This window comes from Ochotona princeps, chromosome 14, assembly GCF_030435755.1.
Source record: "Ochotona princeps isolate mOchPri1 chromosome 14, mOchPri1.hap1, whole genome shotgun sequence".
NCBI classification, from domain to species: domain Eukaryota; kingdom Metazoa; phylum Chordata; class Mammalia; order Lagomorpha; family Ochotonidae; genus Ochotona; species Ochotona princeps.
This window is the reverse complement of record NC_080845.1, coordinates 29,760,952-29,777,153: the sequence shown is the minus strand read 5'-3', so window position 1 is coordinate 29,777,153 and position 16,202 is coordinate 29,760,952. Positions and strand designations below refer to the sequence as shown.

General features: G+C 38.3%; 1 protein-coding gene across 1 annotated transcript in view; it reads left to right on the top strand.

The window, feature by feature from the left end:
- DCAF10 (DDB1 and CUL4 associated factor 10) overlaps window positions 1–16,202 on the top strand; it is a 47,307-nt gene that overhangs the window by 18,497 nt on the left and 12,608 nt on the right. The window contains exon 3 of the mRNA XM_004580968.3: window positions 9,216–9,413. Coding sequence (XP_004581025.2) covers window positions 9,216–9,413 — 198 coding nt within the window. The remainder of the gene's footprint in view (window positions 1–9,215; window positions 9,414–16,202) is intronic.

The window sequence follows — 16,202 nt, the reverse complement described above, 5'->3', positions numbered from 1 at the left end:
TCGGCACAGCACCAGCCGTTGCACTCACTTGGGGAGTGAATCATCAGATGGAGGATCTTCCTCTCTGTCTCTCTTCCTCTCTGTATATCTGACTTTGTATTAAAATAAATAAATCTTTAAAAAAATATATAAGAAATCAGTTGCTCCCAAGTTAGTCTGTAAACTCATGCAATTAGAGTTAAAATGCTACCAGGAAGAGATTGTTTTGTTGAACTTGATTTAACCTAGAGATTAGGATGCCTGTGTGTCATATGTAAGTAAGTGCATTAAGGGCCTGCCTCTGGCATCTGCTCATGCAGACCCTGGGAAGCAATGGGACTGGCCCATGTCACTGGCTCCCTGTCACCTGTTGGGGAGACCTGGATTGAGTTCTCAGAACACTAAGATGATAGATGCAATCATCTACCCAGATATCAAATATAGTCTTAGGCCAGGGGTAGATGAAATGACAATGGAATAGAATAGGGCTTCCAGAAACAGCTGTGCTTGTATGGAAATTAAATGGAAACGAGAGACTTGGTTATTTCTATATAAAAATAAAAATAGAGCTCTACTTCACACCATAATTGAAAATAGTTCCCAGTTAAGATCCTGATTTTGAAAGCAAATCTTTTAACTTGTAGAATATGTAATATATTACATTCCTTTTGAAAGGGTTTTTTAAGACCAAAAAGCATTAAGGATTACATTGAACACATGAAAGTATGAAGCTTTACAGGAATGAAAAATACAAATTTTACTCTGAATAAAAGGAGCTAATAAATAAAATGTCTAATGCCCACCTATTGTATCCATTCCATGAACCAGTTTTATTATGATATGTAATTTTTAGCAATATTGTTAAAAGAATACTGATGATCAAAAAAGCAAAACTTGCAAGCCACAGTCTGTGTTTACTATTGACTTTTTATCCATTCTTTATCAGTTTATATTCTATAACATGGAACTTACCTAATCTTGATACTATTAGCTTTACTTTCTTTGGGTACTTATATACACACATTTCTGAGTAAATGTAATGTGTCTATAAAAAAGATGTGAAGCTTTTTTGTGACTAAAGACATCATGGAGTGGAAAGACAGACTGGTGGCAACATTAATTTTTAACGCACATCTACAGGAAAGGACCAGTATCTAAAATATGACAAACATCATGCAAAATAGAGACTCTGCAGGGAAAATGCAATGAACAACAAAATGGAAAGATGACTTTCAAGCTTATTAGTAGGTATCATAGAAGCGCAAAAATAACCATGAAGAAATATCAGGTATTGTCAAAGAAGTTGAGAGATGGAAACTCTTAAGTAGTGTTAATGATATATAAATTGGCAAAATCATTTTGAAGAGCAGTTTTGCAATATCTGGTAAAGCTGAGGATTTTTTTTTTTTTTTAGAAATAAAAGCACAGATGAACAAGGTTAGATAAAGAAGATCCATTTTGTTGTTAATAATAGAAGTTGGAAGCAACTGGAATGTCCATTAAGAGGGAAGCAAAATTTTGAGGTACTCATACCATGGAATACTATACATCAGTTAAAATAAATGAACTGAAAGCATCAGCAGCTGGTAGTGCATCCCAGATTTAAGGTTGAGACAGAAAAGCAAATTACAGAATGAACTGTACAATACCATTTATATAAATTTGAAAACTGCACTAATGTCGACTTGCTGAGGACATGCATTTGTGCTTGTTCTCTGACCTGTCCCAGCACCTGAATCTATACCCAGTAGTAATGGTGCTAGTTAAATATCTACAGAATACATTGGATACTTAGCAGTGCTGTGCATTATTTATGGATACAGCCATACACACTCATAATATTAAACACTTGCATGGGGAATGATGACAAATATTGGATAGTGGTTCCCTCTGGAGAGGGAGGGAGGGGAATGGGGTTGGGAAGGGATTACACAATGCACTTTAAACTGTTTTTTTTTAATGCTAAAAATCTAAAGACAACAAAATGATAAAGTTTAATGAAGCTGGGTGGTGGGAATCACAGGTGTTTGTTTTTTAATAATTCTCTAATATTTTACAACTTAAAATTTTTGTCTCATAAAGACAACTGTCAAGTTGTTTGTCCCTACTCAAAATGACTGACTAATCCCACTGTTAGAATCCATGTTCTTCACATCAGCTTTCATTTGCTGTTTCAGTGTGACTGCTGTAGCGTCCCACACCTACCAATTTGAATTTTCTTCTCATCTGCTGATTGAAGAAATGGATTTTGATACTTTAGGATATAAGAATCTTGAGGAGAATATCAAGGGTCTCCTTGGTGCATGAGCTTAATTAAGTGTGCATTACATATTAAGAAAACTAACTTCTGTTTTTTGAGTGCTTATTATATATACTTTCTGGAAAGCACTTTTTATATATTTTGTCTTCCTCTGTCCCTGTGTGAGACAGAAATTGTGATTTTTATGAAATGAAGAAACTGCAACTCAAAACCTTGCACAAAGCTTTATAAATATTAAGTGGTAGCATTGGAATTCATGCTTGGTTCCACTGTACTGGTCAGAGATGGAAGCATGCATTTCTGCCTTAGTTTTAAATAGTTGTTTTGCATGTACTTTATAATGTTTTCTAGGTGCATTTTTTTAAACATTGACTTATTTATTTGAAAGAGTTAAAGGGAAAGAGATCTTCCATCTACCAGTTTACTCTCCAAATGGCTGCAGTGTCCAGGGCTGAGCCACGTCCGGCCAGGCGCCTGGAGGTTCATCCGGTTGGCACAAATACTTGAGCCATCCTCCACCGTCTTTCCCAGGCCTTTAGCAGGGAGCTGGATCAAAAGTAGAACAGCCAGGACATGAACTGGCACCCATATGAGATGCAGCCATTGCAGGCAGCAGCTTCACTTGCTTGGCCAGTACTGGCTCTCTATGGTGCGGTTCTCAGTGTTGTGGTTTACTTCTCTTGTAAAATGAAAATATTAGTAACTATAGAGAATGTTTTCTGTTCCTTTATATTTTTGGGAAGTAAGGAGGAAAGTATAATTTTGGTTCTTACTATTATACAAGCTTTTCATTTGTGTGGCTTCTGTGCTGATTTTAAGAGTTCATTCAGGGCCCGGCGGCGTGGCCTAGCGGCTAAAGTCCTCGCCTTGAACGCCCTGGGATCCCATATGGGCGCCGGTTCTAATCCCAGCAGCTCCACTTCCCATCCAGCTCCCTGCTTGTGGCCTGGGAAAGCAGTCGAGGACGGCACAAAGCCTTGGGATCCTGCACTCACATGGGAGACCTGGAAGAAGTTCCTTGCTCCTGGCTTCAGATCGGCACAGCACCGGCCGTTGTGGTCACTTGGGGAGTGAACCATTGGACGGAAGTTCTTCCTCTCTGTCTCTCCTCCTCTCTGTATAACTGACTTTGTAATAAAAACAAATAAATCTTTAAAAAAAAAAAAAAGAGTTCATTCAGTAATCCAGGTGCTGGTTTCCCTAACTGAGCACAAAGAGGTCATTTCAGAAAGAAGTCCTGGAGTCACCATAAGAATATTTACGTAGTGAAGTGACAGTTGAAACATTAGAATCCATCTAAAAATCCCAGGAGCTATTTTTTTCCTCCCACTGTTTTTGTTGGCCTTTTGCTGGTTATTTTATTTCAGACAGTATAGTGTAAATGCAATGTTTATTAGCACAAATGTGAAATTTCTTTATATTGTCATGGATGTAGAATTTTACAAAACCCTGGAAGGGACATTATTAGGTTGTATATAAAATCGTTGGAAAATGAAGGTCTGATGAAATTAGATAAGTTATTAAGTACAAAACGGCAGAAGTGATGGTATGGTAGAATGTGCGACTATCTCAAAAGACTGAGGAAAGACTTTAGAAAATTAATAAAGTCCTTAATGATCCTCTGTTGACTGGACTACAAAACACAGACAATAAGGATGCCATGTGCTGCTATCGTAATTTCATTAGCAAATTTATACAAAAACACAATTAATTCTTAGTCCAACCAGTGGGAAAATGTTATTTTCATGATTTTTAATTTAAATTTTTGAAGGTAAAAATCAGTAGTTTCTCTTGTATAATGTAATGTTCTTATTTTAAGAGGACTCAGTTTCTTGCATTGTATGCATCTTATACTCTTATACTATGTGTATCAATTATCATCTGGTATTAAAAACCTTTATTTATCCAGAAGTCAGTTCATCCAGAGCTGTGAGAGTCACATGTTGGGATTTGGTGGATACATTTGGAGAACCCCTGTGAATCAGAGACTCATAGATTTTAATGTGTATTGGAATGTCATCTGTCCAATAAGAACTGTGGAGTTAAAAGTATTTTATAATTATTAACTTACTAGGCCAGATTGAAGCCTCTGGGCCATATCTCCAGGGGCTTGTGTAATACTTAAACATTCATTGCATTTGCTTCTGTCGGGATAAAAATTCTTGATACTTTAAACTGATCTCCTAGTTTATTCTTTTTTAAACTTTTTAGTTTTTTAAATTTTATTTTTGGTGATGTTTGCATAGTTGGTCAGGGTGGGAAGGATTGAGGTTAGAGAAAAGCTCCTAGTTAATTCTTGGTAATATTCCATAACTTACTCTACACCAATGATGCTTTAATACTAACATTTAAAGATAATTTATTTGACAGGCACAGGGACAGATAAAGTGAGCTCCCATCTGCAATTTTACTCTGCAGTTGCCCAAAATGGCCGCTATCCCAAACCAGAAGAGTTGGACACTGCATCCTGGTCCCCACATCAGCAGCTGGAACCCACTTAACCTCGGCCATCCCTGCTGGCTTCCGCTCTGCTAGAGTCAGTAGCTGGAGCTGGCTTTATCGGCCTGGGTACTCCAATATTGAATTGCAGGTCTTATCTGCTGGGTTCATTGCCTCCCTCAGCAGTACCAAAATTTTTAATAGATAGTATGCCAAGGTAAAATTCAAGCTACCTAAACCTGAAATGTTGAATTTTTCATTAAAAGAATACTTAATTCAGAATTGTTACCCCCTATTTCAAGATTATATTATTCTACATTTTTAATATTAAAATATATTCTTTGTGCAATAATTACAGTTTTTCAAAATGACTTTATTAGCAAAAATTTACAAGCTGGCCCCTCGTTTTCATACTTTGTATGAAAATCTGTGAGCTTGGGAATATAGCCATCTCAGATCTTTCTGTAACCCCACTGTATTCATCTCATTTTCTCCCTTAAAATTCTTCAGGTGTGTCCCAAAGCAATTTATTCCCATTGGGATTTTACCCATACACTCATTGACTATTTTTTGTAGATAATATATCATCATATTTTTCTATAAAATTTTCAGGTCCACGTTTAGTTTATTTTAAAAGTCTTAACTTTCCAGTAACTTATTTTTAAAAATATTTTATGTGTTTTTCTCAGTCATAATTTTTGCAAGTGTAGAAGTCGTTTTTTTTAACTGCCTCACCAATAAAGATACAGCTTTCAGTTTTTTTTCTGTAAAGAATCAAAATTTAGATAGAATAAGAAAACATGGGGCTCGGCAGCGTGGCCTGGTGGCTAAGGTCCTCGCCTTGATCCCATGTGGCCGCTGGTTCTAATCCCGGCAGCTCCACTTCCTCTCTATCTCTCCTCCTCTCAGTATATTTGACTTTGTAATAAAAAAATAAAAAAATAAATCTTTAAAAAAAAAAAAAACATAAGCTACACTAATATAGGACTATACTTTAAGAAGCCTGTGGAAAACACAAATTATTTTGGAACAATATTCTTGCGATCACTACACAGTTTTTCCTTGACACTTTTTCATAAACTTCCTTAAGAACTGGTATATGAACCACCTATGGAGAGTCTTACAGCTCAGTAACACTGCAGTTGGAAAATCAACAAGGAACATGGACACCAGCTCATAAAAGAAATGCAGTTTGCCAATAAGTGTGTCAAGAGGTTACTAAGTTTTAGCCTAAGAAAATGTGTTTTTGTTTTGTTTTGTTTTGTTTTGTTTTCCCCTAGCAATTAGAATGGTAAAGGTTTTGGCAAATACCCTTTTTTTTAAAAGATTTATTTTATTTTTATTGGAAAGTCAGATACACAGAGAGGAGGAGAGACAGAGAGGAAGATCTTCTATCCATTGATTCACTCCCCAAGCGGCCACAACAGCTGGGACTGAGCCAATCCAAAGCCAGGAGCCTCTTCTGGGTCTCCTACTCGGGTGTAGGGTCCCAAGGCTTGGGCTGTCCTCAACTGCTTCCCCAGGCCACAAGCAGGGAGCTGGATAGGAAGCAGGGCCACCAGGATATGAACTTGCACCCATATGGAATCCCCGGCGCATGCAAGGTGAGGACTTGAGCCCCTAGGCTACTGTGCTAGGCCCAATAGATGCTCTTAATTGCTGGTGTTACTATAAATGGGTATGTTCTTTAGAGGACATACATGTTCAGAAGCATTACTTTTTCAACAATCCCTTTTTCCTTAACATTTATTTTTAAATTCCTTTTTATTTAAGTACACTTTTCTGAGAATGTACTCAAAGAAATAAATAGGGATGTGAGATGTGATTAGTATTTGGCTGTAAGGATATTTCTTTTAGAGTTTATGAATAGCCAAAAGTTTTAGGCTTCTCTATATGAAGAGTCTATCTAATAACCTAAGTCCTAGTTTTCCTAAATTAAACTAATTAGGAAGTTGCAGGAGAAGCACCAAAGTCATCAGAATATTTACTTAGTTTAAAAAAAAATTATAGGGGGTGACACTGTCCTGTGGCTCAACAGGCTAGTCCTCAACCTTCAAGTACCAGCATCCCATATGGGCACTGGTTCATATCCTGGCTATTCCACTTCCCATCCAGCTCTCTGCTTATGGCCTGGAAAAGCAATGGAAAATGGTCCAAAGCTTTGGGAACCCAGTACCCATGTGGGAGACTCAGAAGAGGCTCCTGGCTCCTAACTCCAGATTGGCTTATGTCTGGCTGTTGCTACCATTTGGGGAGTGAACCAGTGGATGGAAGATCTTTGTGTCTCTCCTCTCTGTAAATCTGCCTTTCCAATAAAAATAATTATGAAAATTAGTTGATAACACATGACATGTTTAAAACATTGAAATTGACTAGACATCCATGACTGGCTATTTTTGGTGATCAATTGATTTTTTATTTTAAAAATATTTTCAATGGAAATATAATTGAAAGATATTGGGAATCACTATAGAACAAATTTGTGGTATACTACATGCTGTTCAAAATCCATCATCCTTTACATGCCTCTATACTTTCTGCTTACCTCTTTAACATGTTCTGTGTGAACGGCAGAGCAAAAGAGAGAGAGATCTGTTTGCCAATCCACTTTCTAATTTGCCATGACCAGGCATAAAGGAACGCCGTCCTGCTCTCTCCTCTGTATGTTGTGGTAGTCCACGTATTTGAGTTGTCTTTTGCTGCCTTCCCAGGCACTTTAGCAGAAAGTTGGATTAGAAGCAGAGCAGCTGGGACTCAGCTCTCTGCTACTGGATGCCGACATCACAAACTGTGGTCTAATCTACTGCACTACAGTGCTAGCTTTCTGTCCTTACCTCTTGGTCTCCTAGGGAATTTCTGAGCATCTTTAGTCAGTTCAAATTAAACCACCATGAAGTCTTGCCTAACTGGCACCATTTATTTTGCTTAGTCCATAAAATTATTTTATGTAATTATGTGAACGTCTTCTCCACTAGGAAGTGAACTCTTCTCATTCATTCATTTAATAAGTATTTGTTGAGTGCATATGTGCTTGGCACTACACTGGGTACTATAGACCTACCTATGAAATAGGCAGACATGTTTCCCCTGTCTACAAGGAGTTTACAATTTTGTCAAATTATTCCTTATGCTATATTATGTATTGTTAGGGTAGGATGGTAGAATGCTTTCAAAACTTAGAGATTTGGTAGATCTACCCAGGACTAGAGAATGACAACCAAATATTTAAAACCAAGCAAAAGCTGGCCAGATCAAGGGATAAGGGAAAGACAATTTTAGATAGTAGAAGCAGCCTAAATGAAGACTGGAATTTTATATCCATGATAACTTTCAGAAAGGCTAATTACATTGTTCAGGAATGTTGAATTGGATTTCTGATGAGAACTATATAATTTTTTCTTGAATGAAGTTCCAGAATTCATTTCTTCTGCAATACTTTAGGAAGTTATACATGATGGGTCTTCAAAAAAGTTCATGGAAAATGTATATTATAAAAAAGAAAAGTTGGGGTTGGCAGAGTGGTGTAAGCAGGCTAATCCTTTGCCTGTAGCACCAGCATCCCATATGGGTCCCGGTCCAAGTCCAGGCTGCTCCAATTCCCATCAAGCTCCCTGCTTATGACCTAGGAAACCAGAGGAGCACGGCCCAAGGTCTTGGGGTCCTGCATCCACGTGGAAGACCCAGAAAGAAGCTCCTATTCATTCCAAATAAATGAATCTTAAACAAATAAATAAATATTGTCCAGGGAATTTCAGACTGTTTTGGTGTTAAAATAAATTTTTAAATTCCATTTTCCATGAACTTTTAAAAACACTGTCATAACAGCATATGTTAGGGAAAATGTCTAAAAATTTTCTAATGTTAAACGTCTAAAATGTCTAAAATTTCTAATGTTAAATTAGAAATTTGAGTGTAAATGATAGATTTGTTATGTTTAAAGTATTTGGATAAAATAAATTTCCACCAAGAATTGATAAATTACTATAAAATGGTAATTATGAAGTATTCTAATCATGCAAAATCCTGACTGGTCCTAATGTTGCTTGTGAGATTTTTTGGGGAGTGGCTTTGAATTAATAGATTATAAATGACAGCAAATCAGATAGCAATTTTTGTCTATAAATGTGTTCCATGTAGAGATGTTATATGCAGCAAACATATTTTATGATATGGAACACTTAATGTGTCCCCCTCAACTAGCAGGTCTTCAAAATCCCCTCTGTTAAATTCATCATATTTGTTTTCAGACAATGAATTATTTTTTTCTGGTTACCAGGTGATATGCAAACAGTGTTGCTCTGAACTGCAAATAAAATAATTTAAAAAGCAAATGAGTCAAATTCCAGTGTGGTCTCATTAAATAATAGTATCTTGAATCTTTGATTATGTGATTGTATGTCAGAATCACTGGGTTATGTAGTGAGTGTGTAGTTGTTTTCTTTCTTGCCTTTCTTGATCAGATAATTAGGCTAGACTTTCTCAAATCAAGTTTTCCTGGAAGATTAAATGAACCAATTTTTCTTTTCTGCTTTTGTAGATTTCTTGATAACCGGCTGTTTGCTACCTGCTCTGATGACACTACAATAGCACTATGGGATCTGAGAAAATTGAACACCAAAGTATGCACTTTACATGGTCATACTAGCTGGGTGAAGAACATCGAATATGATACTAATACAAGACTCTTAGTAACATCAGGATTTGATGGAAATGTCATTATTTGGGACACTAACAGGTTTGTGAATAGGAGACTATGTTAGGATTACAGATATGTTAGGATTACAAATAAAATCTTTTTTTTTTAATTCAGATAACAAATACAGGATTCTGTCCTAGCCTTGAGAAATAAGGCTTTAGGAAATTAACAAATGATTACTGTTTTGTTGTTACTTGCAGTTAATCTTATAATTGAAAAATGTACGGCAAGGAGACCAAGTAATATAGCTACTAATCAAAACTGAATTATAAAATGAATTTCCTGAATTTAGGAAAAATATGTTTGTTATTTCCTTTGTAAAGCTAAAATTTCTCCCTTTGGTTCTTCAATTCTAAAGCTAGGAATTTTGTCATTTTTGCACTTTTCACGTCTTGGAAAAAAATACTTTTCATCTGGAGTGGAACCAGTCCCAAAGGGATGTTGGAAATAATCCGTAGGGAAAGTTCAGTTGTCACTATAGGGGAAGAGAGAACATCTGGCTTTTAGTGGGCAACGACCAGAGTTTCTAAACACCTTTCAGCATGCAAGACTGGTTGCACACTGGGCCAGTGGACCATTCTCCAGGTATGCCTCAGATGTGAAGTATTTCAAGATGGTTCTTTAAGGGGAAACTGATTAAATTAGTTTGAGACATGATTGGTACATCCTATTGTTAGTTTTGTTGAGATGGTAGTATAGTAACACATAAGGATTGTTCCTGACTTATTTTCCTCCAGCAGCCATATGTGAAAAGTAGATATTTGTTAAAAGTTCTAAATGTGTGAATATTGTTTGAGTAGAAGACAGAGTTATTGGTTAGATCAGTCTTCAGCAGAAAATGAGGATGTTTATATATTTGAAAGGTAGAATGACACAGAGAGAGAGAGAGTCTTCCATCCATAGTTCACTCCTTAAATGCCTGCAAAAAATAGGCCCAGTCAAAGCCAGCAGTCAAGGGAACTAATCTGGGTCTTTCATGTGGCTGGTAGGAACCCAGGTACATAGACCATGATCCATTGCTTCCCAGCCATGCAGGAATTTAACTGGAAGCACAGAGTAGGCAGGTCTTTGAAAGATAATACTGGGGCCCGGCGGCATGGCCTAGCGGCTAAAGTCCTCGCCTTGAAAGCCCCGGGATCCCATATGGGCGCTGGTTCTAATCCCAGCAGCTCCACTTCCCATCCAGCTCCCCTGCTTGTGGCCTGGGAAAGCAGTCGAGGGCGGCTCAGAGCACTGGGACCCTGCACCCGCGTGGGAGACCTGGAGGAGGCTCCTGGCTCCTGGCTTCAGATCGGTGCGCATCGGCCATTGCGGCTCACTTGGGGAGTGAATCATCGGACGGAAGATCTTCCTCTCTGCCTCTCCTCCTCTGTGTATATCTGACTTTGTAATAAAAATAAATAAATCTTTGAAAAAAAAAAGAAAGATAATACTGATGTAGTATGTGGCATTTCAAGATAAACATGCCCATTAAAATTTAGAAACAGGGCTGGCATGGTGGCGTAACAGACTAATCCTCAGCCTGTAGCACTGGCATTCCTTTTTTTTTTTTAAGTTTATTTTTATTGGAAAGTCAGATATACAGAGGGCAGAGAGACAGAGAGATCTTCCATCCATTGATTCACTCCCCAAGTGGCCGCAGTGGCTGGAGCTGAGCCAATCCGAAGCCAGGAGCCAGGAGCTCTTCCAGGTCTCCCACGCAGGTGCAGGGTCCCAGTGCTTTGGGCTGTCCTCGACTGCTTTCCAGGTCACAAGCAGGGAGCTGGATGGGAAGCGGGAACACTGGGATCAAAACCAGTGCATGCAAGGCAAGGACTTTAGCCCCTAGGCTACCTCACTAGGAGCACCACCATTCCATAGGGGCATCAGCTTGAGTCCTGGCTGCTCAGCTTCTGATCTAGTTCTCTGCTTACAAACTGGGAAAGCAGAAGATGATGGCCTTCGTTCTTGAGCACCCACACCCTCATGGGAAACCCGGAAATAAAGCCCCTAGTTCCTGGCTTTGAATCGGTTCAGCTCCAGCCATTATGGCTGTTTGGGGAGTGAAAAAAACAGTTACAGATCCATTAACAGTGTACAAAATAGAATTTTGGGTAAAAGGAATTGTTGATAAAAAGATTATATTGAAAGGGCTTGGTGGCGTGGCCTAGTGGCTAAGGTCCTCGCCTTGATCCCATGTGGCCGCTGGTTCTAATCCCGGCAGCTCTACTTCCTCTCTATCTCTCCTCTCAGTACATCTGACTGTGTAATAAAAATAAAATAAATCTTTAAAAAAAAAAAAGATTATATTGAAAAACACATAAGAGTATGAAGCAATTTTTAATCTTGTGTGTATCTTAAACCATGTAAAGCAAAATAGGGAAAGAAGTGTAAGAAAAAATGAGAAATCTTCATTTTAAAAAATATTGACATCACTTTCTTTTACTAACAGATTAGATAAAAAGAGTAAAACTATTAAGACTTAAATATTAAGAATCTTGCTTGGGCCCGGCGGTGTAGCCTAGCGGCTAAAGTCCTTGCTGTGAACGCGCTGGGATCCCATATGGACGCCGGTTCTTGTCCCGGCAGCTCCACTTCCCATCCAGTTCCCTGCTTGTGGCCTGGGAAAGTCGAGGACAGCCCAGGGCCTTGGGTTCCTGCACCCATGTGGGAGACCTGGAGGAAGTTCCCGGCTCCGGATCGGCACAGCACCAAGGCCATTGCAGTCACTTGAGGAGTGACTCATCGGACAGATGATCTTCCTCTCTGTCTCTCCTCTCTGTATATTGACTTTGTAATAAAATAAATAAATCTTTAAAAAAAAATCTTGCTGCCAACAAATAGTTGGCACAACAAATACATCCACTGAAGTAGAAACAGTGAGTATGAAAATCAACTGTGCTAGGCTATAAAGTAGGTCTCAGTTGGTATCAACAAACTGTAACCCTAGAAGGCATCTCCCTGAACTTAGTGTAATTTAGTAATACAGGTAATTAGAAAGTCCCATGGTTAAACTCTTGGAACTCACTTCCCAAGTTAAAGCTCAAAGAAGAACTCACAGTGAAATCAGAAAATAGACTGAAAATTTATGAATGTATTTTAAAAATCTGGAAAAAAAACTAAATTAAACCTGGAATATGTAGATTTATAGAAGTGATAAAGATGAAAACACATTAGAAAATTTAAAATACAAGAAATTAATATCTAGCCATTTTTTACCAGTTCAACTGAAATCGTTTAACATTGAACTTGCATGCATACTGGCAAATAGAAGTACTCGATTACCGGGACCCCTCTTCTTGGGGATACTTACTTCAGAATCTTCACATGACCCGATAGCTAGTTCTCCCTTTCGGCAGGAACACTCCAAAATCTGATTGGCCAATAGTAATGCAGTGCTGGTTATTTAAGTATTCTGAGCGTCACTTCTTCTGTGGTCATTAAAGAAATGTGAAAAAATCAATTAAAGTCTGTTTGCTAATAAAAGTACAGCCCTACCATTTTCACCTGTGACTTCTACCAAGTATTGCAAGTGAAAGGACATTAAGTGATATTAAACTGGTAAATGAATGCATCCATATGATTGATGTAGTTGAAAAATAAAACTCAGCTTTCAGTCATAAGTAGAAAGAAAAGAGAGGGCATCATTACTAATCTTGTAGAAACTGATTAAGCAATAGAATCAACAGGATTATGGTGACAAATTAGACAACTTGGATAAACAACTACTTAGAAAGTCTCAAATTACTGAAACTGACTCAAGAGTAAGTAGATCATAGACCTGTAAGCCTATACCAAATAAAGAGATTGAATTAGTACACTGAAAAACTCTTCCCACAATGAAAATCTCAGGCACAAACATGTTCACTGATGAATTCTAGCCAAGTGTTCACATAATAACAATCTTTTACAAACTCCTTTAGAAAACACAATACTTTTCAGTTGCGTGTGTAGTATCACCCTAATACCAAAAGCAAACAGACATGACATTGGAGAACTAAACATCAATATAGCTAAAAATAAATAAGCAAATAAAAAATGTAAGGGTTTTCATATTTTTTATTAGAAAGGCAGATTTATAGAGAGAAGCAAAGACAAAGAAAAGCTCTTCCATCTGCTGGTTCACTCCCCTGGAGGCTGCAAAGGCTGGACTTGAGCTGATCAGAAGCCAGGAGCTTCTTCCTGGTTTTCCACGTGGGTGCATGGTCCCAAGGCTTTGAGCCATTCTCTACCGCTTTCAGGCCACAACAGGGAGCAGGATGGAGCAGCCAGAACACTAACTTCCCGGACTAGGACTGGCATCCAAATGGGATCCCGGTGCTTTCAGGGAGAAGATTAGCAAATTGAGCCATTCTGTCAGGCCTGATGGAAAATCTTAAAGCAAAATATTAGCATGTTAAATATAGCAGCATATACAAAGAATTAGATGTGACAACCAAGTAGAATTTGTCCCAGGAATGCAGGTTTAGTTTAACATCCAGAAATCAGTTAGTCGTATATTATATTAAGAAATGTCAAAATATTTACTATACCTTCTCAGTAAAGTCAGACCTTTAACAACCCAGCACTGATTTCTGATAAAATTATGAACCAAATGGAATTTTCTCTACTTGATATAGGATTTCTATAAAGAACCTATGGCTAAAATCAAAGTTTTTATGGATGTATTCCTCTTGAGGTCGAGAACAAGGAGTTTTTTTTAAGATTTATTTATTTTTATTGGAAAGTCAGGTATATGAAGAGATGGAGAGACAGAGAGGAAGATCTTCCATTCGATGATTCACTGCTCAAGTGGCTGCAATGGCCGGAGCTGCACTGATCTGAAGCCAGGAGCCAGGAGCTTCTTCTGGGTCTCCCAAATGGGTGCAGAATTTGAAGGCCTTGGGCCAGCCTCGAATGCTTTCCCAAGCCACAGGCAGAGAGCTGCATGGAAAGCAGGGCTGCCAGGACTAGAACTGGCATCCATATGGGATCCCAGTGCATCCAAGGCGAGGACTTTAGTTACTAGGCACCAGGCCCAAGGCACTTTCTTCATTGAAAGAAATTCGGACTCGTTTTCACCTGATTGCATCACACTGAGCACTCACTTCTATTGCATTGGAGGTAGAATAACTAAAGAAGAAATAAATGTGTCCAGATTGGAAAGGAAGAAGTAGAACAGCCTTCATATGTAGACAGTATATCTCCATATAGAAAACCTTTAATAATGAACAAAAAGGCCATTAGGGGCCTGGCGTGATAGCGTAGCAGTTAAGGTCCTCACCTTGCATGTGCCGGGATCCCATATGGGCGCCGGTTCAAATCCCGGCAACCCTGCTTCCCACCCAGCTCCCTGCTTGTGGCCTGGGAAAGCAGTCAAGGACGCCCCAAAGCTTTGGGACCCTACACCCCTGTGGAAGACAAGGAGGAAACTCCTAGCTCCTGGCTTCGGATTGGCTCAGCTCCAGACATTGCAGCTGATTGGGGAGTGAACCATTATCTTTCCTCTCTGTATATCCGCCTTTCCAATAAAAATAAACAAATCTTTGTTTTTTTAAAAGGCCATTAGAACAAATAAGTTTGGCTCACTAAATACAAAATTAATATACCAGAAACTCTTGTATTTCTAGTTATAACCAGTAATCCAAAAATGAATGAAAAAAAGCAATTCCATTCACACTAACATCAAAAAATAAAACTTCTGAAGTATGAACTCTATACACTGAAAAATATGCAATATTAGTAAAAAAAAGTAAAATGTGTAGGTAGATTGATTTGATAGATCAGATCACTCAGTATTATTAATAACAGCTATTGGCATGAATGTAAAGAAACTGGAACTTTCTTTGCTGTAACCCACCTTGCTGGTGGTTAGAATCACTTCAAAAAATCATTGGACAGGGCCTGGTGCAATGGCTCAATGCTTCACCTTCCAAGTGCCTGGACCCCATGTGGGCGTCAGAGCATGTCCTGGCTGCTCCACTTCGCATCCAGCTCCATGCCTGTGGCCTGGGAAAACTGTGGAGGATGACCCAAAGCCTTGGACCCCGCACCCATATGGGAAACCCGGAAGAAGCTCTTGGCTGTTGGCTTCAGATTGGTGTAGCTCTGGCCTTTGTGGCCATTTGGGAAGTGAACTAGCAGATGAAAGATTTTTGTTTCTCCTCTCCTCTAACTCTGATCTTCCTTTCTGATAAAAATAAGTAAACATTAAAAAAAAAGAACAGCTTTGTAAAATATTGAACAATAGGCTATCATATGACTCAATATTCCACTCCTAAATATTTTACTCCAAAGAAAGTAGCACTTACGTATACACAAAGACTTGTTTTAGTAACATGATCCATAATCTGTCAAGTGGTAAATTTACATCTTTACAATGGAGTGCTGTTTGGCATTAAAAATAGACAGTTTTATAAGTATTTGCTATAACATGGATAAACATCAAAACAATTAATGCTAACTGAAAAAAAAGAGCCAGATTGTAACAGAATACTTACTGTGTGATTCTAGTTATATGAAATGTTCAAAGCAGGCAGATCTACAGAAACACAAAGTAGGTTACTAGCTGCCAGGGCTGGGATTGGCCACAAGGAGTGTTTGCTAATGGCGAGCGAGGAAGGCGCTTTGAGGCAGAGAAAACGTTCTGAAGCTCGATTCTCTTGGTCATTGTTCAGCTCCATAGTGTACTAAAGATCTTTTTTAAAGATTGTTTTATACAATTATATCAAATGAATAAATTTTGTGGTAAACTATCTCAATGAAAGCTTTTTAAAGATAATTAACTAAATTAGTGGTGAATCTTGCAGTGTTTTCTCTGAACAGGAAGGAGAACGTACTGCTACTACTTACTGTTCATATCAGTGTCGT